Source organism: Corvus cornix, chromosome 4A (genome assembly GCF_000738735.6).
Source record: "Corvus cornix cornix isolate S_Up_H32 chromosome 4A, ASM73873v5, whole genome shotgun sequence".
NCBI classification, from domain to species: domain Eukaryota; kingdom Metazoa; phylum Chordata; class Aves; order Passeriformes; family Corvidae; genus Corvus; species Corvus cornix.
In genome coordinates this window covers 7,816,880-7,842,375 of record NC_047058.1, presented here as the reverse complement: position 1 = coordinate 7,842,375, position 25,496 = coordinate 7,816,880, and the positions used below count along the sequence as shown (strand labels likewise).

The window sequence follows — 25,496 nt, the reverse complement described above, 5'->3', positions numbered from 1 at the left end:
CAATTACTTAAATGGTATTTCAAATATTTAGGTATAAACAATATTACGAACATTTAAAATTAGCTTTTAATATTTTTCTATGACTTTATCTTTTTTTTCCACTGGAAAGGACTATGTTGCCTTTATTCTTTGTGTGTTTCATTTGCAAAATCTTCTTTCCCATGCAGAAAGAAATAATTCCCTTTTTTTTAGGATCCTGATTTGAGGTCTGTCCCATGCAATGCATGGTAGCAAGCACTATTCCATGGAGAATCTCTGTGCCAAGGAAATACAAGGAGTAGCTCAGTGAAAGTTCAACAAAAGGACATTTTCCCTACCAAAAAATCCCTTTTCTAATTTGCCAGGAGGGATTTCTTTAATAAATTCCTAGTAAGATATTTTTCATACCACCGTGTTACATTATCAATGTCTATGAGCTGCCTGAACTCCTGAGTAATTATCTGTGATCAGTTATTGTCAGGGATAAATTCATCTGCATGCAAATATCTGAGCATACACATGCATATTCATGTCACTGTTGTTGACTGAGTTGCTTGAGCAGCCTTCAGCAAATTCACAATCCAAATAGATAAATGAACTTTTTTCATACTCTCATTAATGCCCATTCAGACGAATCTTGTTACTAATTTAATTTCTATGTGCTGCTCTGAATTGTTATGAATGTGTGCAACATTCCTCCAGAACTGGTGTGGTTTTTACATGGAACTACCACTTCTGCAGGGATCTAAGTTAAACGTCTGACCCAAGTGAAATGGTCAGTGTTGATGTACTATTTCCAAGACCAGCTTATAATTTATTCCCTGAACTTTGAATAATTCACCATTGATTCAAATTCTAATTTTGTGTTATGTACTGAATCTTTTTTTCTCTGTGATCTTGCATTTCTACCTTAAAATTCAAGAGATACTTAAAAAACAGGAAAATGAGGATTTCTGAGATTGGATGGTTGGTGCTCACACAAAACTATGAAATAAATAGTGAAGTTTAATTGATCACAAGGGTTTAGTAATAAATAATAAAATTTTGTGGTTACTGAACAGTGCATTAAACATGTACAGCTCCCTTAGATGCTGCAGAGAAAGGTGAATAAAGTGCACTTAAAGGTACAGCAAAGGCTTGAGATGCTTTATCCTTGCCAGTGGAGTTCCCTGCATTGGTAGCTGGGAGTGTAAAGAAGAATTTGGGTGTAGTTGAGGTATTTCTGAGACAGAACATGACAACAGTAGCATGGTGCACACTGGGGAGCAACAACAGCAGGTTGTTAATGACTCATGCAGGCAGGAATTGCTAATCATTTTTAAAAGTGAGCAGATCACAGTCCAATATGGTTTTGGAGGAAATATCTACTGTCAGCCTTTGCTCTTGTTTGTTTACCACAGTATCCCCAGTCAGCAGATTGCTCAGAGCTTATTTTCCTACACATATGGAAGAGGTCAAGCCACCCTGGCTGTCTGGCTTGCATATGTTTTGTAATTGAAGCCATATGCAGATCAGTCCATCCTTAATACTGAAATAGAATATTGGAAACAATTATCCCTGGGATGTGGAAAGAAGCCACAAAGCACCCGAAGCCCCTCTATCCTCCTGGGTCTCGTTTCTGTGCCCACCAGAAAGGAAATGCTGCCACAGCTTTATTTCCATGCTGGTGTTTTCCTGGGAGTTGACACTGAAGCTGTTAAATGTGCCCAGATGTCAGCTTGGCACAGGACAAATGCTGAGTGGATGGTGCAATGCACCCACCACTTTGTCAGCATGGTTCTCAGAAGGTTGTTATGGTCATGAGAAGGTTATTACGGTTATGAGAAGGTTTTGTTATTTCACGCTGCTCTGATATTAAGGTCTTGTTCATAAAAATTATGAGAAAGCATTAAATGCGTTTAGAAACAAAGAAATTTTTTAAAAATGCTAAGTCACTTCCAGGGATTTTAGATCTAAACTCTTGGTGAAGACAGAGCTGAGCAGAAAATGTGAATTAGAAGCAGAGTGGGAGAGCAGTCAGGAACAGCTCCAAGGGATGCTGCGAAGGTGCACAGGAAAAGCAGGAAAAGCATTGTCCCAGAGAAATTAAAGCACAGGTTTGGATCAATCTCTCCTGTTTCTGAACCTGATGGTTCATCACCTCTGCAGAAATAACTGTTGGTGGTTCAGATATGTGAATAATCATTTTCCACTTTACAACTGGAATGAGATATGAACTCTCTTCTCTTAAAATTTTCCTTTCTTCAAGCTTTGGTGAGAATGGGCACTAAACAGCCAAATAGCTGTGTCAATGTTTAGGTATTTAGATTCTTTACACACAGAATAAAATTCAAGGACTTGCTGAATGAGCCACCTAAAACTACGAGAAGTATAGGGAGGTTTCAGATGTTAAAAGAATTAAAATTTCTTCAAGGGGGGGGGGAAGGAAGAAAACCAAAAGATACTTGGGAAAAAATGTAATTAAGGTATTCCTCAAGCGTGGTCAGCAGACTCAGAGTGGCATGAATTTTAAAAATAAATGCACTTTCTTTGTACTTTACACCATTATGGCGATCAGGAGTCTGCATAACTGAATAGCAGATCCCACATTTTATAGATCTTATCCAAAACTGACATTGGTGACGTGTCCTGATGTGCTGGATCAAATTGTGTGACCATGTAGGACAGAGAGAGAACTTTAAAATGCATTTTCAGAACATGCACACCCGTCACACAAATATCTCTGTCAGGCTGCTCAGTGGGTTTGATTGATTTAATGCTGTAGGACATTTTAAAAGTCTCTTCTGTGTGTAATGAGTTCACTTTCCTCACACCTTTCTGTGGTTTAGGCACTCATTCCACAGCAGTGGATCCTCTCTCCATAGATCCCTGTGCAGCCCTCCATAACCAAATGAGGGAGATGTTCCAGTTTATTCAAGATCACCCTGTTAGGGGGAGTATTTGTTTATTCCACAATTGGAAGCACGGTGCTTCTTTTGGATTAAGCAGACCAAGCAGGCTTGGTGCAGTTTGCTCAGAGATCTGTAGCAAGAGCTGCAATGTAAATGTTTAGGCAGGAGATCAGGGATTCTGTTAATTCCTGATCATCTTAATCAGCCCAGGGCAGAAATTGGTGCACTGTGCAGCTTTAGGCTGGCCTAGAGCGGGGCAAGCCTTGCGTAATCTGAGATCCTTGAGCAGAAAATCTGCACCTCCATCTCTGACCTCATCTGCTGCTTGGCTCTCACCAGGCTCCCAATTCTCTGACTCTGAAGTCTTAAACATAAAGTTAACAATTTATTGAAATACCTTATTCTGAAAAAAATACCTCTTTCAGTGGTTGGCCTTCCAAACTTTCTGAGTCCAATTTCTAAAGGAAAGACTATCATGTTCTAAATCTTATCTGAAATAAAAGTCACTTTTTTTTTTTAGTCAAATTATTTCCAGGGCACCTTAATTACTCTGGATGACGTTTATATATATATATATATATATATATATATACATATATATATATATCTACTGCAATGCAAGTGCTAAAGCTTCTTCTGAAGATAAAAAAATATAATGCAAATGTTAATTTTTAAAAATAGGTTAAAATATTTAATCTTACTTCTAGATCTCCTTAATTTATCTATTTACAAGATAATAGGAAGGTGTAGGGAGTGCTTAGAAGCACCGTGACAGGTTCCAAATTATAGACTCAGGAGACAAAGAATTATGACACAATTTGCTCCAGCAAGGTGGGATAATTATAATGGAAGGGAGAACAAGGGGGAGGAAAGCTGCACATAAAAAAGCATCGAGGTGTTTCAAATAATAGACTCTAATTTGTATTATGATGTTGCATATTTGCATAGTATTACCATAGTTATTAATGAATTCCATACTTTTATTTTGATGAAATGCCACATTCTGTGCACATAAACTGTGCTGTGATCCTGCAGTTTAACTGAAATAATAGGCAAATGTTGTTAGAGAGGCAGAAGGATTGGGTTTATTTTATATTTATTGTGTATTTATTATATGTTATTATGCTAATTTACTGATTTAGAAGGAGAAAAGCTTTTAAAGAAAAAGCTGAACCAAATTTGGACCATATTTTACTGGAGCTGCATTCCCCAGCCATAAAATGGAAATTATTTTCCTAATACATATATAGTTTTCAAAACAACAGTGCTAGGATTTTATAGATACATATAAAACATACATAAATTATTGAATATGTCAGTGTATAAACTGTGTGAACTACATCTTACAAAGTCTCCTTAATAAAACCCATAGTTTCTTTGATTTATTTTAACTTTTTCTCAAGTGGTATCATAACTTGCATCTGATTGTAATACCTGTCCCTTTTTTCACCATTCAGGAAATTTTAAGTTTTAGGATCCAGTCTCTAGACCTGAACTTGTGCACTGATTCATAGGATCACTAATGAAAAAGTTATTTGGCCTTTTCCAAATTGCTATTCAGATAAAGGATGACCAGCCTGTAAATTCTTTTTCAAGAGGAAAACCAGACAGACCTGGTGGAAATGCACTGCCTCACCCACTTTGATTTTATGTTATTTCAATAGCTTCAGTTTGAAGCAGTTTTATAAAAACATCACCAGAAAATTTTTGTGAAATCAAAGAAATTTTTATGGAGACAAGTGTTTCAGAATCAGGTTTCCACTGTTTTAAAGGCTGTTAACCTTTAAAAACATCCCTCCAGAGAGGAAATTTAAAAGAAAAAAGTGTGTTTTGACAGTTTTCATTCTATGTGTGTGTCAGAAGTATTCATGGTAAAATCAGTGTATGATTAATTGGGATTTTTGCTTTTATTAACAAACAGGCTGTGTTTACCTGGTTTTAGTAAGAACTAACTGACTCCATGCTATCCCAAAACCTGTCATTCCTGTGGCAAAGCCAGAGCAGCAGACAGAGCCCTGACACAGCAGGGAGGTGCAGGGTCCCATCTGGCCCTCTGTGTTTTCCCAGAGGAGAATCCCAAACCCCAGAGCTCCTCTGGGGATTGTTCCCAAGTGGTCTCAGAGGTGTGAGGAACCCCAGGGAGGCAGGTGTGAGACAGGGGGTGGCTGTGGCAGCTCCGGGCCCTGGGGACCAGGAAGAGCCTGGAAGGGACCAGGGAGGGCAACAGAGCATCCCCATGGAGCTGCTTCAGCTGCTGCAGGTCCACAATAAATCAATTTTTGGGTGATCTGAGAATGGGTTGAAAACCAGGCTGGATTGGGGAAGAAGTACCTGGAGATGGAGCTTTTAAATTCCCAAAAATTTAGAGGATTCCTAAAACTTGTGCGTGAAATGTAGAAATGGAAGTGCAGCACAATATTTAGGTTGTGGTGTTTTAAATGCCTTGGATGTGGTGAATTCCATGTAAGGTGCTTGAGTTTCAGTCAGTGCTGTTTCCTTTCATCTCCTCTGTCAGATCTCCTCCTCTGCCCTTTTATTTCTCTTTTCTATTCAGTGAAAATTGTAACAAAGTACCACCTACAGAAAAAGCTGTATATGCATCCATGTGTTTATATATTTCTACATATATTTATATATATATATTACACTGACTACTCACACGAATGACAACATCAAGAAAAATTACTATCATTAAAAAGAAATCTGTTTTGAAGGTAAGCTAAATTCATTACTTATGCAATATAAACTCTTTAGCTAAAATTACACCCTGTACCTATTAAATTTCCACGTGCATGCATTATTTTTATCTCTGTATGTCACATTACAGCAAAACAATTTCATTATGGCAGTACCTGTAAGAAAAAATGCTGGAGAGTTTTCCACAGAAGAAATAAACTCTTCATATATTGTAGGTATTTCTTGCTTGGTGTTTGATCTTCAGGTGCTGGTGTTTACAAAAAACTGATTAGCACTTGGCTGGTTTTTCCCCATTATATTCATTATTTTTTTCTTGATGTTGGCTACAATAATTTGGCCTATTTTATCTTAGTAGCTGCAATTCTCCCAGATTGCTTTATTAGCATAAAATCCTCCTTTGTGATGTTATTGCTTACCTGCAGTAAGGTGTGAGAACACCTTAAGCCATAGCTGAAGATTTTTTTCATTCCACTTCTTTGAATACGTAAAAAGTTCAGATCTTATATTGTCAGATGGATATGGAATTTGCTCCATTATTTAAAAGTGGAACTTCAAACCAGAATGTACAAAACAAGCAGAGTTTTTAGCTGGAATTGTGACACAGACACAAGGCAGGAAGGTTCATGGTGACTGTGTGTTTAGCTATTTCTACATTTTGGGTTCCTGACATTAAAAAGAGGCATTAAATATCTATTTGGAGGCAGATTTCCTATATTTCAGCTTCCAAAATTCCAATTTTAACTATAGCGAGTATTCAACAACTTCCCTCTTACATCCTATCTTCTACTCTGCACTGGGAAAAACAGGAATCTGCTTCAGGTTGCTCAGAAATAAAATGGCATTTTCTCCTGTCACCTGAATTCTACCATTTCTGACAACAGCCACCTGTTTTCTGTACTTCAGAAAACCCGGTCAAGTGTGAAAGCCCTGGGGGGGATCTGTCCTGCCTGTTCCCTCACCACCTCCAATAACCCCAGCCACCAGCACAGCAGCTCAGACCCAATAGGGGAGGAACTAGGACGACAGAGAGCCTGGAAATGGGAGAATTAGAGGGGAAATAGCTGAATATAAATCTGTGTTTTATATTCAGAGAGTTATCCTAAATCAGCTGCACACCTCACTAAGAAGTGTCACTGCAAGCACAGTGCTTGCACAGCTTCATCTTGGCATTTTGCTAATGATGATTCCATAATGAGCTTGTCTGCCTCTGATCTCACACTTGAGTTTAATTTCTGCCTCCTGAAATCCTCCTTTCCAACTCCTGTCATGGAATGGGGCGTCAGGACTTGCTGAGCTCCAGCCTAAAACACGGGATCAGCCACTGAACGAATCAGATAATCTGTGTAGCTCTTTAGAGTGTGTGCAGGTAATAAAGCTGTCAGTGGAGATACAGAAGTTCTTACTGTTTGATCCGTGCTTTTATATGAAATAAGTATTTAACAGATTTTCCAGTCATGTCTTTCTGTGTTCAAGGCGTGCTGTTACTTTGGCCGTTTCTGCAATGTTCCTGTCTGGCCCCTTCTTCTGAAACGGGGTGTTGGTGACTTTAGGCAACGTTCTATTCTCATTAGACAGTTTCCTGATCCAGATTTCAGGATAATTTGACTAATTATGTGGCGGTGTGATTCTAGCCAGGCAACATCTGGGGTCATTTTGGTAGTCAGGATTCATTCCCTAAACTTGTGTATCCATTTCCACTAATTGAGTCATTTGATGATGAAACAGCCTGAATCATCATGAAACAAAACCAGGGAATAGAGGAAACCTTTCTTGTTTATGTTTCCCCGCTCTTGGGATGGAAAATAATCCTGCCTATGCTAATGGCACCCTCTTGTCCCTTTTAGAGGCTTTCTCTTTTATTTTTCTGTCTTTCTTTTCAAACCAGAAATTATTTCTAGGATTTACAGTGCAAGAAAGAAATCACCTGAATCTCCTGCCAGGAGACAGAACTTTCCAGGCTCAGGAGCATCATTTCCATGGTGTGGCTCACAAGAACAGCACATATTTAACACAGGGGGAGCAGAATGTATGGCTGTGAAAACTGAAGTCTGGCTTGGCAGCTGTGATAATGATTTAGTCTGGCAGCCCTGGGACTCTCTCAGTTACAGCAAGTAGATGAGGTGCCTACAGGAATTAGAGGAGATCTGGATACTGGCACTGCCATCTATGCACCACAAGGCTCCTCACCTGCCTAGTCACTGCCATAAACTACAATTCCTTGTTTTGAAGCAGTTTAAATCTGGGGGGTACCCACTTCCTGGCTCTTTTCTCCTCTGGAACAATCTCCTCTATTCCCCATCCCTTTGGTTGCTGACTCTGGAAGCCCAAAAGAGGCCACAGCTTCCTTCAACCCTCTCCTAATATCCTGCCACAGTAGGGTTTGGTGGCATCAGAGCATCAGGATGAGGGGATACTTTCAAGGTTTATTTGTAACCACATTTTCCCTGTTTGGTAGTTGATTACAGCTGTTTGATTTAAAAATTAAAATCTTGGATGTAGACACGCTTAAATCCAGAACAACCCAATGTCTCTGTCTTCTACAAAGGTATTGATTTACTGTCACTTTCATAATATTTTTATCTTTTCCCCTTTATTGTGCCCCACTCAGTTTCAAGCAAACCACTAACTTGCATCAGCACTTCTACTGTGCTGAACAATTTCCTTTCATCTTCTGATTATCTTTATGGATAAATTTTATCTATGCTTTGCTGTATTTTAAATTTTATATTGACACTAATTGAGGTTGTCATTGGCATGTAAGCAATAAACTTCAAGATAAAGCAGAGAACTTGTTCACTAGGTGGATTTCCTCACATACATTTCCTGCTCAGTCCTCTGTGTTTTCCAGTGACTGGAGATGACTGGCTGATTACACTTGCTGGGATCTAAAATACCCTCTGGTACTTATAGATTCACTGGTCAAACCGTGTCCTTCCCTGCTTAAACTCTCTTAAAAGCAGTGACAGGTTTCCAGAGCTTTTATGCAATAACAAGTTATTGGGAGAGGGTTTTTTTCCTGCTTGTTTCCACGGGAATAAGCAACCAGGAGGATCTAGTTTATCATCCTTGTAATGTGTTGCTGAGTGTGCAGAATGAAACTCTTTCTGAGGGGAAACCAGGCCCTACCCAGCTGGTTGATAGCTGGAAAAGGCATCCCAGTGCATCCACTTAGTCATCATCTTGGCATGAGTGGAAGTCGAGAGAAAAACAGAGCAGGGGAGGGAATTCCTTCAGAGCTCTAATAAAAGAAAGATTAGATGTGATATTAAACAGATGACACATTAATATCAAATACAGCTTGCTCTTTAAACTTTTCCAAAAAAGGATGGCTTTCTTTGGTGACACTGTTGCTAACTGTGCAGTAGTTGTTCTGAGAAAAAAGCTGAGGAGAGTTTTTTGTCATCTGTAGCACTTTAGTCTTGAACTGGATGGTCCAGCCCCCACTGACTGACCATGGTGTTTTAGCTGTGATATGGGCCTAACAGTGAAATTAATTCTCTCCCGGGTTTTTAAATCAAATTCTTTGCAGTCAGCTGAGATAGCAAAGTGTTTCATTCCTCATAGATTTCCCTCCAAGCTGGAGGCAAGGCCTTGATTTATTTCTCAGAGTGAACTTTGACAGGGAGAATGGCTGGCAGGAAGGCACGGTCCCAAGTGCCAGCTGTCAGAGGTCCAAACCACTTCACCAAGAGTTTGTTTGTGCTTTGTTTCCTTTCCATACAACCCCAGTTTATAAGTTTTTTATTGGTCGGTATAATTCTCTTTTCTGGAGTCAAAAATTATTGTTTCTAGTACAAGTATCCATGTTAGCATCTGTCAAGACGCGTATTCTTTGCAATTCTTTATTCTCTGCTTTGAGGAAGAAGTTTAGGCAAAAATATTGACGTGTAGTATTCATGATCAGTCATCCTCTGTAACACAAGCATAGCTGAAATTAATAGTGGGCAATCAATTCAGACTCTGAGAGCTGATTTTGTTTAAATGCTCATTAAATTCTTTCATGTCCTACATCCTGTGGGGGCTGTCAGAAATCTGGGTTCAATTCAGCATGTTTGAGACTTTCTGTGTAACTTTGAATTATTTAATGTATTTGAGCTGAGATATCTCTGTGCTTGTTATCTGGGTCTAAGTGGGCAATAGGCCTGGTGATTAAAGGACTGAGACATGGATGAAGGAATGTGGATAAAGGATAAAGGGAAAAGGGACTTGTGTTTGGAAACCTTCAATTAGATTCAACCCTTCTCCCTCCATCAGAACTAGAACAATGGACAAAAACCCACTAAGAACTGTTAAATATGAAGCCCTGTCACTGGTTGGAGTCTCTGAGCCACAAGCAGCTGTTCCTGCATGTTCTCTGCTCAGACTCTTCCCTGAGCAGCCGTGGGGAGCAGGAGCAGCACGCCTTTGCTCTGACCTGGTTCAATGGTTCCGTGTTTCATTCCATGTGGGACAGCTGCTCTCCAGCAGCAGCAGGGTTCAGGAGAGGGTGTTCCTGTAAAAGCCTCTCAGCAAGGCCGTGTACCACTTTATTCCTGATCCACAGGGCAGGGGAAAGGGATGTTCTGCTCAGGTGAAGGTATTCCAAGGGCTGGGATCCAGTGCAGTGGGACTGCTCCATGCCGAGGTGACAGACACCCGTGGGCCACAGCAGGGAGAGGACAGTGCACTCCTCACCTGCACTTCCTGAGATTGGGACAGATCTTGAGGCTCAGCACATGGGATCCTTTTTGCCTGTCCCTCAGGGACATGGCTGGACACACGTGAGCCATGTTGGACTGTGAGTGCTGGTGATAGCAGAGGTTGTGTCACAGACTGGGCGCATCCCATGTGTCCTACCCCAAATACTCTTGTTTAATCTCGACCCAGGTATCCACAACCACCCTCTCAGCCAAGGCCAACCACGATGTTTCACTTCACGGTTCGTGTAGCTGACTACACACTCTGTCAATCTTCTTCTTTCCCTCAGAATTATGGTTTGGAGACTGAAAACCTGAGAACTCTGTCTCACAAGCTGAACGCCTCGGCCAAAAACCTTCAGAACTTTATAACGGGTAGGAGGAGGAGTGGCCATTACGATGGCAGGGCCTCCAGACGACTGCCAAATGATTTTCTTACCTCTGTGGTTGACCTGATTGGTGCTGCCAAGAACTTACTCGCCTGGCTGGACAGGTAATTAACTGTTCCTCCATCCCTTGTGCATGAGAATAATTCCTTGGGGAGTTTTCTATTTGTTCTTTCTTTGCCTCTTGTACTCTTTTATGCTAATATTAAAATGGCAGGTCTGGAATTCTAGCTCTAAATTTTTACAAATTTGTCAAATATTGGAAGCAAAATTTAGTACCCTTCTCTGTCAGGAGAGTCTTAAAATTTGCTCTAGTTACCTTTTGAGATTCTTTCAGCTGGATTTCATCTGAAATGAATATTTCTGTGCTCTTCTCACTGCCACACCTGGTAACATCATCAGAAATTTCAGAATGAAGGGCAAGGAAGAAGAGCTTGTGGAGTTTGAGCTGTCTTTCAGCCATCAAAAAGACAGAAAATCTGGAGTTGAGTAAATCAATTAAGAATGTTCAAAATAAAAGATAGTACTTGTGTGAAAATTAAATGTTCTTATTTTTCAGGAGTAGGCTGGATGTGTTAGGTACAGGTGTTCTGGTTAACGCTCAACAATCAGCCACTGGTGTTTTATATTTCTGAACCGAGAATTTGATTAAAAGTATCTCTGTGACTGTGGCAAGAGAGAAACAAAAACATAAATAGCAACAGAGCTTTTATGGCTTGTTTCTCTTTGGAGTTATAGCAGTAAATAGCTTTATCTGGAATCTGAATGCTCTGGAATGTATAAATGGCACCTTAGAAATCACAGTGAGAGTGAATCACCCTCCTTTACAGGATTTGTATAATCCTGGTGACATCTTCCTAACCTAATGCCAGCAGTCATATTCTCTCAGGCTATGACCTTGTCAGTTCTTATAAATTCAAATGGGGTCAGATTCAGCCAGAATTTGGAAAGCCTGAAGAAAATCTGAGCGTGCAGGAAGCTGTGACTAAGTAAGCATTACTGTGCTCTCTGAATTAAGGTGCTGATTGCTGCTGAGGAGTGATGTCATACCAGAAATGCCATCTTTTTAATGAGCCGTACAAAGGAAATCTGGGCTGCTTAGAGTTATTTGAAAGCTCCTATTTCTACTCTCCGTAAGAACAATAACTTCTGATGTTCTGACCAAAATCCAGTTTACCTCCTGCCTGCATTTTCTCTTGTTCCAAAGGTGTATATTACAAAAGTTGTGCGACTTGCTGCTGGAGATTAAAATGATTTGGCATTTCTGTGGTGTGGAACTGATCCCTATATGACATATATCTGCTTATAGAGTAAGTTATGGTCCTTAATGCTGTATAAACCTGTCCTTCCCCTGTCCCAGGTCTCCGTTTGTCAGCGTGACAGAATATTCACTGCTGAAAAACAACATTGTTCAACTGTGCCTGGAACTAACAACCATTGTGCAACAGGTAGGAGTGGCTCTCTTCTGCTCTGAGTCCTCTTCACATCACTGCTTAAAAACTGCAATAGCAAAAGTAACTACAGCTTTTACATCACCAGAAAAGTTGTGACAGCATTACTTCTCTGTTCTTTCCATACTCTCATTCTCTGGGAGGGACAGGAAGATTTTTGGACTTTGGTGATGTTCCTGGATAGATTGAAGGACCCTGTGAAGTTAAAAATAATCCACTTTGCTCTTGAGTAGACAATTTCATGTCAGGTGATTTACCACCCTGCGAGTGTTGAACAAAAGAAAAGCGTTGAACACAGTGGGAAGCAGTTTAACTACTACTAACAGGTTATTCCAGATTAAAATATGAATGATCCAAAATGTTTCGGGGACAAATCCTTAAAATACTTACAAATATATCCAGAATCTTCGCTGTGGCTTCTTCACTGAGAGGAGAGCCAGTAGCATGGAGGTTGTTTAGGGATGAACACGAAATATTCCTAACATTAAACCAACTAACTACAGAAGAGATCATGGTAGCAGCGCCATCATCACTGACACTCATTAGGTAATTGTGACAAGGTACAGTCCACCAGAACATAAAAATAAGTTATCTGGTCTTTAGTTCTATATAATATATAGAATCATAGACTGTCCTGAGTTGGAAGGGACCCACCAGAATCATCAAGTCCAATTCCTGGCCCCACAAAGGACACCCCGACAATCCCACCCTGTGCCTGACACCCTTGTCCAAACATTCCTTGAAGTCAGGCTTGGTGCTGTGACCTCTATAATAATATAATAGAACAATAAAATAACAGTGTCTGACAGTGTCTGCCCCAAAGTAAGACAAGAGGTGACACACAGGTACTGAAAGACGGAGGGTGAATTAGTTTTACAAATATTTACAATGAGCAACCCCTCTTGTGAGGGGCTAAAATATTGATGAGACAAAGGAGTGTTACTGGAATATGTGGAGAGGGCAGAGAAAAGGCAGGGCTGTCTGGGAGTGAATAAAAGAGGAAAAAGATGAAAGGGTTGTAGGAGGGAAAGCAAGAAGAAAGCTTATCTTAAGCTCCAGTTTTGTAGGGACTTTAAGCTAGGCCTGTCTCCAATACAGAGGATTTCCCTGCCTGCCTCTGTCCTGTGCTGCCACGGTTTTCCATGCACCCTCCCAGCAGCCCAATCACAAGACTCACTCAATTTCAAATGCTTTTTGGAGTAGTAATGGAGTAGTTGTTCTGAAAACTGTTTTTCCCCTCTGCTTCAATTTTATTTCAGTTCTTAGAGCTAAAGAACTAAGGCTAATAAATATGTATTTTACACTATTGTCCTTAATTTATAATGTTCAGCTTTATTCTTCCCGGGAATCTTGTCATTCATGCATTTTTGCAGCACAAAACAAAGATCATTTTTCTCTGTTCTTAGTTTAGAAATTCCTATGTCGGCATTTAATTATTTATGTATCTTTATTAAGCTTTTTCTTACGAGGTGCTTATAGCACTAGGCTATTTTTGATTTACAGACTAAGCAAAATGAACTTCTCTACAGTATAAAAACTTTGGATTCTGATTCTGTCCTTCAGCTGATACTGCATTTTGTTTGTGTGAGTTTGATTTTTCCCTGTGGTCCAGGTGAAAATAGAGTAATTTTGAATTGCTGTCTCCACTTCTGTCGTTCACTTCTCAGCTTTTGGCAGATGAAATTCTGTTCTCCTCTGCCAGCAATAGTTTGGTTCTTTATTTTTTCCAGTTCTTCAGCTCTAGTCTCAAAGCTGTCCTCCTTTTGACAACTTAAAAACAATCTTTTAGCATAAATTCCAAGTCATTCCAAGAAGAAAAATGCTTGGTTGGTTCTTCAGGTTACAAATCAAGTTTTGTCTTTTCTTCATCTTATTGTCAGGTCTGACTTGTTTGATAGTTGTCTATTAAGATCTTTGATGTTTTATTAAACTTAACACCAGAAAGAGCAGATAAAACCAAATCAGTCATAGAGAGACAGCTTTGCAGTCACTAAATCTGAGGAAAATTGACCTTAATGTGTGAAAGCAGAAATGTCTCACCTAAACAAGAACTGCAGGCTCAGCTGTTGGCTGGAATATGAATTAAATGGCATAACTAATAGAAACCTATCTCAGATCCTTTCAGATACTCCTTGTTTTATGAATTATATACATCTTAAATACCTCATTCAGCCAGTGTGAAAGCAGCAGTCAAGGGTACGGATTTGGCACATTAAGTGAGGAATATCTTCGACATTTTGTGCAAAATGAATGTGTTTTGTGTGCATAGCTTGCAGCTGCCACTCCAGGTGGATTTTCTTAACAGGGTTACCCTGTAACCTTAGTTTAATATAGAAAGTGCTTATGAATCTTCATGCTCAGATGTCCCGTGTGATCTGAGTGACATAACTTAGATCAAATTTATTTTAATGTATCATTATTATTTATGTACCATGCAAATGCTATGATGAATAGTCACTTGTTTATACAGTATCTTCACATGCTGGTTCAAAGAAAACCTCATTCTCTAATTTTAGAGGAGTTTTACAGCTGTCCCTTTATGTTTGGAAATGTACTTTATTCTGCCCAGGTTTCTTAACCCTTTTGATCACCTTCACTAAGCTACTGTAAAAGAATTATGTCATGCAGAGAGCTGCAGAAACATCCTGATTTTGAGGTGCAAAGTCCCATCAAAATGTGTCTACAATATGCAAAGAAGCAGGCTAGAACAGAGCATTGAGATATTTGAACTCTGCTGACTTCACTTTGAGTTGCAGCTCAGTTTCAAGGTGCACTCACTCTCCTTCCTGCTCTGAAAAGGAATCCACCAGAATAACTGAACTAAATTTGGGGTTGTTCAGGGCACCAAGGCTGCCCTGAGGGAAAGACAACTGGAGGAACTGCGGAAGGATAGGGTTGGATTTTTGTTCATAAAATGCAGCCACTGGTTAATTTTTCATTGAGTAGGAAGAGTTCCCCAGTCCTAGTGGCATCTGGGTTTCTAATTTTTCCTCATGATGTCAAAGATGCTTAAATCTGAGGTAGATGCTTCCAACACACTCATTAACCTGCACGAACAAACTTTCTCTCAACAAAAAGTCTCTATGTCTTACCAAAGGATGTCAGAACAACTCAGCCTTTTTCCAACAAAAGCCAAACAAAATTTTGCTCGTTCTCCCCTTTCTTACTGTCTAATTAACCTCACTGAACTGAATTCAGACACCTTATAATGGATTTTTGCCCCATTTTTAGCCAAATACAGTGTGTTTTGGATGAAGCCTGGCTTTTCTGGTTTTTTAAAGCCATCTGGTTTGCACTGCAATTGACAGGAATTGTTGTTTCTTAATAACTTCTGTACCTGGTGTAAGTTTTAAATTGGCCTCACCTGAGAAGGTGGTTGGACCAGATAACCTCCAGAGGCCCCTTCCACCTGAATTATCCTCTGATTCTGCAGCTGCCATGCAAAACCTGGGTGTTATTTTCAGTATGAACTTTGCAGACTTCAGCTTCCAGCCCTTCCATCTTATTTTGCTTGCATTTGCTAAAGAAAATTTCATCAAACATCTGTTCACTCTTTTCTAAAAATAGATTATGATCAAGTCTCTACCTTTGAACCAATTAAAATGAGTCAGTTCAGTGTATTTGCCGTTGTAGATTTGCCTAATTCCAGAGCAATCTCTTTCTTTCCAACGTGTGAATTTCAGAAGTATTTAATTTTGTGCATGCAAGCAATGTATTTTGAAATATCCCTTTGTCATACCCACCACTGAAAGACTGCTGTAGAACTTTCCTACAGTGTTGTGGTGGGGAATGCTCCTTTATAGGGTCTCAGTTTCTTTCCAGTAGTTGACTTAACTCATGCTGTTTTATTGAACTAAGTTAATGAACGAAGTATTTTAAATTTTTTAATGTGTTGGTTAAGTGTCCTCAAGAACTTGCCATAAAACATTCCTTATGGTATCTGCAAATTCCTGTGGTACTTGCATTTTTTCCTTCTTTCAGAATTAGAAATTAAAATTTTGAAGAGGGTGTGGGTGAGCACGAGCCCCACTGACCTTTTCTCTTTATGAATATGCAGAAGAGCAGTTTCACTTTATCAGAGACCAAGGTGTGCTGTACCTTTCAATTTAGGATGTTCAGGACAGTGCAGACCCTGCCTGGTTTGCAACACTGCTGCTGTGACTGGTTTTGTAATTCCTGTGTTTTATCCTTTTACAGAGGGGAAATAGAACACAGCTATTAATTTTAAGGTTATTTTAAACTCTAAGAAGAAATATCTTTATCATGTCATCTTGCTACTGGAGAATGTAGAAAGAATGTGACTATAACTATTATTTATTTTCTAAGAAAAATATATCAACATTCTATAAATGGTACTCCTGGAAGATTATTTTTTTAATGAGATCCCTAGTGCATTGCTATGTATCAGAGAAAAATAAATCAGAAGAATATTGTGACCTACATATCTCAATATTTTAGTATAACATTGCAAGTGCTTTTAACCTCTCAGTTAAACTAGTCTGATGTATTTAAAAAAAAAGTCAATATGCATCTATTTTGGCAGGAATCCCAAAGCCATTAACATTTTTCATGCTAATGTAATCTTGAATGTGCAACATAAGTACAGCTAACATTAATTCTGCTCTACAAAACAGTAAAATTTCAGTTTTACTATACATACGTCTTCTATTCTTTGACCTGAAGTAATTAAGTTTGTTCAGAGGGAGGCTCATATTGTATTTCTAGCACAGAAATTAAAGGAATAATTTAGACAGGAACATTAGCTCTGAAGTCAAGCTGGAAGCCCTGCTGCGATCATTTTGTTCTCCTGGTACGTGGAGGGTTAAAAGGAGATGGCAGATGAGCTGTTTGAAGTGTGCAAAACTTGCAGGAAAAACTGCCTTGGGCATTGCCAGCCAAACTGACTAATTGAATTCTTTTTTGTGCTCTAGAAAATAACAGTATGAATACAGAGGAAACATCAAAGGGATACTTGACCATGAAATGCTAATATAAATTCTTCTGTGTTCCTTGGCGCTCCCAATCTTCTGGTTTTGACTTCCTTATTCTGTAGCAATATTCTTTAAGCTGTAGTCACTTAGAAATTAATTTCTCCACAGAAGCAGCAGTCCTCCAAAATAAATATTGACCTTCAGAGCTGAGGGAGGCGCAGTTCCCTGGGCTGAGGGCTCAGAGCAGCTGCCTCAGATGGGCTCAGGGGCAAAATCCTCGAAGGGACACCAAAGGGAGGAGGTTTGGGAGCTGGATGGGAACAGCCAAGGGTTTGGGCTGCTGGAAAAGGGGAGCAGAGACCTCCGGAAGGTGTCCCAGCCCAAGCTGAGTGTCCAGAGTACAGGGAATGAGGGGGTTGGAATTTTGTGGGAGTTCTGAAGCACTTTACTCTGGTCCCTAATATATTAAGATCCAGTAAAAAGAGGAAATCTTGAGAACTATAGGGAATCTTAAGCTGTTTGAAGGGATAGCACAGAATATTCTGAGTTGGAAGGGACCCACAAGGTTTATCAAGTCCAACTCTTAAGCCCATACAGGGATCAAACCCACAACATTGGTGTTGCCATCACCAGGCTCTGACCAGCTGAGGGAATCTGAAATTACTTGAAGGGATATTTCAGGTATTATCAGTAAGTTAAATTTTACTTGAAAGCTTATTCAAGGAAAAAAACTAAATAAAGAAGACAGGTTTTTTCAACCTCTCCCATATCTTGCTCTGTAGAAAGCCTTTTCCAATGTGGAGTAGCACTTGGAGAAGGATTTAATAATTTCCCAGCATTAGTCCAGGCCAGGGCTGCCCTCGGAGGGGACCAAGACTTGAGGGGACCCTGTTCTAATCTCACTCTGCCTGGAAGAGTTCTTTTTTGTATTTTCCTTTTTATTTTATGTTTAGCAGAATATAGCCTGAGATTTGGAGTGTACCTGGCAGGAGGAAGTGGGGCAGAGCTGTAGGGGATGGTTAAAACTTTGCCATGGCTGTGTCCTGATTTCCAGAGGGTGGTACTGAGGGAACTTCCCTTCCCTCAGTATTAATAAGCAATAGATCCCTTTTAGCAATTTGTATGGTTTGTTTCATGAAAGAAAAGCAGTATTTTAGCCCCTGTAATAGCCCTAAATGAAAAAGCAAGGTAAGGGTGATGCTGAAATTATGACTATAATATTGATTATTCTTAAAATGATAGATAAAATAGAAAGATGACTACTCCAAAAGTAACATGTAGTAAGGTTTATCAGGAATATGTAAGAGACTGTTAACAGCATAAACCCTTCTTTCATTTCTTAATAGGAACTTTAATGTGACATCATTTAATTGGTTTTTTTTCTGTTTTACCACAGGATTGTACGGTGTATGAAACAGAAAATAAAATTCTTCATGTGGTAAGTAATTCTGCTTTGGTGCTCTCTAATCTTACCCCACACACTTAAATGATTCTGTAAAAAAATAAGGCTGCTAGAGGAAAATAAAGTTCCTTACTCTCTGGCATAATTTCTGATGAATTATATCAGTTGCAAAAAGCTAAAGTTCCCCCACAGTAATGCTCTCTGTTATAGCTACAGTCAATTACAAATACAAAATTATTGGTTTAGGTTTAGAAGCTGCACAGTATTCTGGATGGTTAATATTCCTGCCAGGATTGCTGGTGTGGAATTCCAGCCATCACATCCATAGATCACTGGTTGTCAGACCGAGCATTTTGTGCCTTCAGCACTCAAAAACATCTGATGACAAAGGGGAATGGAAGAACCTTATTCAAGATTATTGATTAGATATTGGCCTTTAAGTTCAAACACTTTATATTTTCCTGGTACCAGCACGGGAAACCTGTACTGACACCGAGATAGAGTTAAAGCCTGTGGTGAAAGGGAACTCTCAAAAGATTTACAAGTTCAGATAAGCTTTTGACAAGCGCTGCCCAAGTGCCTGACTCTTTCTTTCCTCTTTTTTTCAAAGCCTTTTGCACATACTCTGCTTCCAGTGGGGATTAAAATCTGTCATAAAACATTGATGTGCTGTTAAATTTAGAAAGCATGCAGTGACTTTTAGAAAAAATAAAGCTTACTATTGCAAACCTGGGTATGAATAGAGCTTTAAAAAGCACCTGATACCTTCTGGGATTTGGAGTGCACACACACACACATATATACACAACTTTTAGCCCACAGTTCTAACTGTGGCAGAGACACCTTCCGTAGACCAGGTTGATTTGATTGAAAACTTCTTTGTTGTTTATTTTACTAAAATAAAAAGTATTTTTATGACACTAAGGTTAAAGCATTACAGTAGAAAGTGCTCTCTCTGGGATTTAGCCTGCATCTAATCTGTAACCAATGCTCTCAAATTTTGAGGCGTAAGGAAGGTTTTCTGTTGGAAACTTTGATATTTGAATATGAAATTTTTTTTGATATGCCAGTGATTCAAAAGCTGGATCAAGGATGTGCTCACACACAGTGCACCCACCACACTGGATTTTTGAGTTTCTCCATCTCTTCTGGGAGAAGATGAGACCCAAAATTCTGCTCAGGGGTTCCGGCCCCGAGCTGAAACTGCTTGAAATAATTTTGGTAATGGTGACCTTTAGCTGCAGTCACACACACCTCAGTGGAATGCTTTTCATCTTGCAGCTGATACAAAATCCAAATGCCACAGCCAGGGCTCCAGAGCTGTCCTTGGATTTCCAGATGAGTAACTGCACAGTGAATGGAAATACAACCTACAAATTCAGGCAGTTAACTTATTCATTGTGACAACTTTATTTGTTTAACTTCTATGGATAGTGTCAAATGAGATATTAGAAAGCCTCATGCTTTTGCGAATGCCTGAAACAGAACTTCCCTCAAGGGATTTCACTGGAATTTGCTATAATTAGGAAAAATGAGAGTATAGTCCCCAAAGCAAAATAGATGCACACGGCACAGCCCCGACCGGAAACCCATCCTGAGACTCAGCTGAATGAATTCTTTCACATTAGGTTCAAACATTTTTAGGCGTAGCCTTTTTGAAGGAGTGCTTTGAGCAACACACTGAAATTTGGGAATAAATCTCTCCACATGAATGTTGTCTGAGAGTTCAGCTCAGCTCCTCTCTGACCAACAAACTTTGCTTTCACAGAGGGGTTTAATCTGTCAGACCCACAGCTACTGTCCGTGCAAGGGGGCTGCTGCTTTGAAGGTGTTTGTGTGGATTTGCACCAATATTTTGAGATCTTTAGCTGGAAGACAGGATAACAAAATCATTGCATAGTCATAGTGATGTGGAATATCAGTTAAAGGATATGTTCAAAGATGCATAAGAATTTTACTTCAGGAAATGGGTTAACTAAGGCACTTCTCTGCCAGGGTAATTTTTAACAAAGGAAATTTTCCAAGTTTTAGAGCAGAATTCACCTAATTATCACAGTTGGCAGGGATGATGTCATCATTCACTAGCCAAAATAGGTTATTCAGTTGCATAAGATATTTATTTTTACATGTTTCACTCAGCTCCCATTGTATTTATAATCATAAGGATAAAGTTCATTGGGTTTGTTCTCTTGTTTTCAAAGTGCACATAGTTGGAGTGGAGACGACAGTTTACAGATGCAGATACCCTTCTACAGCAGAACTGCACATACAAGTACATTTTCTTGACATTTATGGATATTTTCCGTTCCCTTAACCACTTGCTCTTGACTTTCATACACCTGTAGTTTTTACAATGCTACGAATTAAAATTATCTGTTTATTCTTGGTTAGTTCTGAGAATAAGAACTTCTTCACTTGTAGTTCCAGTTTGATACGAGGGATTCTATTGCCTTGTTTTTCTTTGCAGTGTAAAACCCTGTCTGGGATTTGTGACCACATCATTTCGCTCTCATCTGATTCTCTGGTGTCCCAGTCAGCACATCTTGAGGTCGTTCATCTCACCAGCATTATGCCCAGTGAGGGGTTGGTAAGTAGCAAAGCAGTTTAAACTTTAAACTCTTAGAATGAGCCTCAGTTCTTTAGGGTGATTTGGGTTTTGAGTTTATCAAGAAACCAAAATGTATTTTTCTGCAGTGTCCTAATTTTTTGGTAAGCTGAATCAGATTTCTAAAGGTGGTTTAATTGACATTTATCTAAATAAAGGGATTGATTTGGGGTTTCTTAAATTAAAACCTGTTTTACCTAGGGCATCACGTGCAACTGTATGAGCAGTTAAACCTGTGATCCTTTGATAGCCAGATTGCAGTGTTTGGAATATACTGAAATAATCCCCAAATGCAAACACCTACAAATAAAATTAACTAATGTCATTAATGTTCTTCCAAAATGATCAGTGGAAGGTTTGTGTCTTGGACTTGCATAAATGTAATTATATGCCTCCCTAACTATCAGTTCAAATAAAACTTCCAGAAGTATCATCCCAGGAGCAAAATAAATCCCTTTTATTTGTAAATTGTTGCTCACTGAGCAGCCTGGTTGGATGGCTCTGGACATCCCAGCTGCTCTGCATTAGTGATGGGTCACAGCAGTGAAATGTTCTGCAGAGATAGTTTCATAGTTATTTGGCTACAGCTTTTAAATATTAATGTACTGATATATTTTTTTGGACAATGGATTTTCGTGACAGCTCAGTGGTCAGTGGGTAAAGATTTCTGTCCCCCCTCTGCAGTCCCTTACTTTACAACCATTTGATGTTGGTGGGCTGTAGAAATGTAAGGACTGTGCTTGGGAACCTTAGATCCCAATAAAAGTTGGAGTGGAAGGTGGCACTGTGGGCGCTGGCCTGTTCTTCAGGCTCTCCTCAAGAGCCAGGCTGCTTTCCCCAGCACAACCTCCTAGACTGCCCTCAGCTGCCTTCTTAGAATTGTTTGTATTTTCTCCCTACAAGAAGAGTAATTCAGGAATGTTGTTTCTGGGTTGAAGGAAGCAGTTGGAGGAGGAAAAAAAGGAGGAAGTGGGGAGTGGAATTGGCAGCCATGAGGCTTATCCGCAGAAAATCCCATAACTGACAAATCAAAATCCATTTGAGTGTCACTCTTCACCTTGTGGCATGTTTCCTGTTTGTAATTCAGCGTGATTTACAGATTTTAAATTTCTGTTAGTTGAGACACTTTGTATTATTTTGACATCTTCCTCTTTGTTCTGACATTGAATAGCGACGAACGTCATATGCAAATACTGTCAGAGTTACAAGGGCATAATTACTCTGAGGTATGCATATTAATCTGAGAATGACATACTTTAATAACATGAGGGGGTGTTGTGTGACTGCACAAGTTTACTTTATTCTTAGGCTGATTTAGTCAACAAAGAACATTACCACAGCATAAACCACATTCAATTTTCATTCCGTGGCAGCGCAGATGCTCAGCCCAGTGTGTAATCCTGAGCACAGATACAATTTCCTTGCTGTGCTGCTGCATCCTTATGGCCAAACACGTTCCCTTTATGGCCCAGTTTCCCCTCTAGGTCTGATTTCTGGGTTAGTGTAGAGTACCCCAGAAATACAGGTCAGTACTTGTGCAGGAGATACGCTGTGAATGTCCCAGTGCTTTTGACTTGCATTAAGATTACTACACCCTCCAGGCCAGCACTCTGCATGGCTTTCCTTTCCATGCAGAAATGTGATGTATTTCTGCTGGTCTAATTAGGGGGAAGTTCATTATCAGTGCTGGAGAGGAGGTGAACACAGAGATGCATTTTCCTCAGAGATGCTGGAGCACAGTAAGCAGGGCTTGGTGGTGCTAATGCTTCCCATGCAGTGATGCCTCTGGATCTAGGACAGAGGGGTAGACTGGTGGAGGACAGGAGGAGTGGAATCTACTCCAAAAATAGCCTGTCCTGTGGGGAACTGAGACTTCCTGGTGTGCAGTCTGAGGCAGGTGTCTGTCAGGAGCTCTTGGCAGGAACTGCCTATAAAGTGTTGGAGTGTGATTTAAACTCTGGAGTGACCAGGATGAGAGTTATTGGCTGAGATGTTGGGGCCTTTAATGTGGTTCACATTCCCCTTTTTTCTGGTAGGACTTGAGGCAGCCAGGACCTGCTGGGATGATCCTGGTTGGGTGGATCTCAGGCTGGAGGAGCCCCTGTGTGGCTCTCCGTCCACAACGTGCCCATGAGTTAAGATCCAGCAGAAGAGCAGTGAGTGGGCACTGCTGACAGAGGACATGAGACAAATACTGCAATCAAAATTGCCTGACAATTTCTCCTTTTTTTTTCCTTTTTTGCCTTAGATGAAGTGAAATCACAGTGAATGAGTGAGTTTTCTGTGCCTAATTGTGAAGGCGCTGTAACGTGTTAGGTTGGAAAGTTCCTTGTAATCCATTTTGCTGACACTGTGTTCTGTTTAGAAGAAAATATGAAAAAGGACTATAAATGGGAATAAAAGAAAAATCATGTGAAAAGGAAAAGAAAACATTAATCAGAATCAAATATAGAACAGAGTAATGAATTACAAATGGCTTTCTCATGATTGTATAGCAGATTTTTTCCACAGGATATCTGCTCCATTCAAGAGAAAAATGAGCACTATTCAGTGAATGGAAAGTATTCAGAGTTCCATTTTTATCCTTATCATTCAGTGTAGGGGTTGAGGCCTGATTTACCACACTTCAGCTAAGCTCTGCAGTCCCTGGAGTTACTAATCTCATCGTGAGTTGTTTTATTTATTTTTATATGGCCTTACTGAGTGCTTCACAGACACTAATTAATTCATCCTCACAACACACTTGTGAAAAGGATACTGTAATTTTAGTTTTATAGGTAGGAATCTAATGCACAGCAGTTGGTGTCAAAATCACCAAAAATGTGTTTTTCAAGAGCGGCTTACTGCACAATTTTTCAGAACATTTGTTACCTTTATAGCATAGATTTAAAACACAGTTTCTCTTGGGTTTAAGTGTAGCTCTGATTTTCAGAGCTACTGAGAACAGGGTTCATTCAAGGTTGGCACCTAGAAAACAAACACAATTATTTGCCATCGGTGAAAAGTGTGTTGTAAATCACTCAGATTTATGAAAGAATTCAGTTATCTGGAATGACATTCAGCTGGCTAAATTATGAGTCTTCCTCTATTTTCAAAACTCCATTTGCAGAATTTTTATTATGTGCCTTCTAATTTCTTCCCCAAATGAGCCAGGAATCCTATTGGCATTGCATAAGCTCACACATAAACGGAATTAATTTCCAGGTCCAAGTCCACGCAGTTCCTGCACAGAGTCAGAACTCCTGCAGGGCAGTGTCTGTGTGTTTAATTGTGTAAATAAATTCTGGATCATAAAGCATTTTCACAAAGGGACTCTAAGTCTTTGGAATGTGCATCTTCAGTTCTAGCATTTTCTAACTTTCCGGCTGTGCTTTTACGAGCTTTATAGCCACCCTTTGTTTTTCCCTCGCTAAAATACCTTCTTTTGCAGTCAGCTTTATTAAAAAGTGCCCTTATCTCAAGCCTTCCCAGGACACACTCTGTGCTGTGGTTTCCCAGCATTTTGCTGGACAAAGGAATTTGCATTGGGAACATGGTTTGGGTTCTGTTCCAAGTCCTGCGTGCTCTGTTTGCATCCTGATCTCTGCGGGCATTTGTTGGCCTCCAGAAATCTATTGGGTTTTTGTTCCTCTCCTTTTCCATTCCTTCCCCAGCTTCACCAGTCAAGCTGCTTCCTCCTTTTCCCTATTTTGCCACTGATTTTTCAGTGGCAAATACTGAAACACCTTACATGTGTTCTCTACTTCATTTTGAAGTAACTTTAAGGATTGTAAAGCACTTTTTCTCCTGAACTGCTGTACTGGGTATGGTAATACCATTTATGTCTGAAGTGCACAGCATAATCAGCTCGAACAAGATGTCTGGAAGGCAAAGCTTTGTTTCAAACAATCAATCTGACAAACTTCAAATAAATTCCTGTACTAAAAAAGTATTAAATTGTGAGAATCACCGTTAGCTCTGGCAGAACACACGCACATAAATCTGTATGAAATCGAATAGAATAAAATAACTTTGTGATTTAAGAAAATTGCCTCCCCACTTTAAATTTTTTGGCTTGATGGATCCACAATAAGCCCTTGAGCCAGGAGTTCGGGTTACTGTTGGCAGCTCCTGAGCTTGCTGCGAAATCCTTGGGGATGAAGGCTGATGAAAGGCTGGGAGAACCTTGCTATGATTTACCTCATTCTGTGCCCAGAGCCAGCTTTGGAGCAGTTTTGCTGTCACATAAGCAGCAGCATTTTATTGGAAATGGTGGATATAGAGATACAGAATGGGATCATAGGATGGTTTTTGAGGTTTGGGGCTTTTTCCCCCCCCCCTCCTGCTCTTGGATGATTGGGGATTGTCCATAGTGGGAGATTATTAAAGCCAGTATTATTTCAGACTAAACTTTTTCCTTTTTTAATCTTCTGAACTTGATGTCCAGCCCATATATTTAGAGATACTTCTGTGTAACATGCAGCTTTAATCTTACTTGA

The 25,496-nt window shown here is 39.7% G+C and overlaps 1 protein-coding gene across 2 annotated transcripts in view; it reads left to right on the top strand.

The window, feature by feature from the left end:
• Positions 1 to 25,496, top strand: part of LOC104691305 (connector enhancer of kinase suppressor of ras 2-like) — a 174,426-nt gene that overhangs the window by 72,152 nt on the left and 76,778 nt on the right. For both annotated transcript variants that reach the window (XM_020584773.2, XM_010402748.4), the window contains exons 4-7: positions 10,534 to 10,736; positions 11,990 to 12,077; positions 18,408 to 18,449; positions 20,881 to 21,000. In XM_020584773.2, the coding sequence (XP_020440362.1) occupies positions 10,534 to 10,736; positions 11,990 to 12,077; positions 18,408 to 18,449; positions 20,881 to 21,000 (453 nt within the window). The remainder of the gene's footprint in view (positions 1 to 10,533; positions 10,737 to 11,989; positions 12,078 to 18,407; positions 18,450 to 20,880; positions 21,001 to 25,496) is intronic.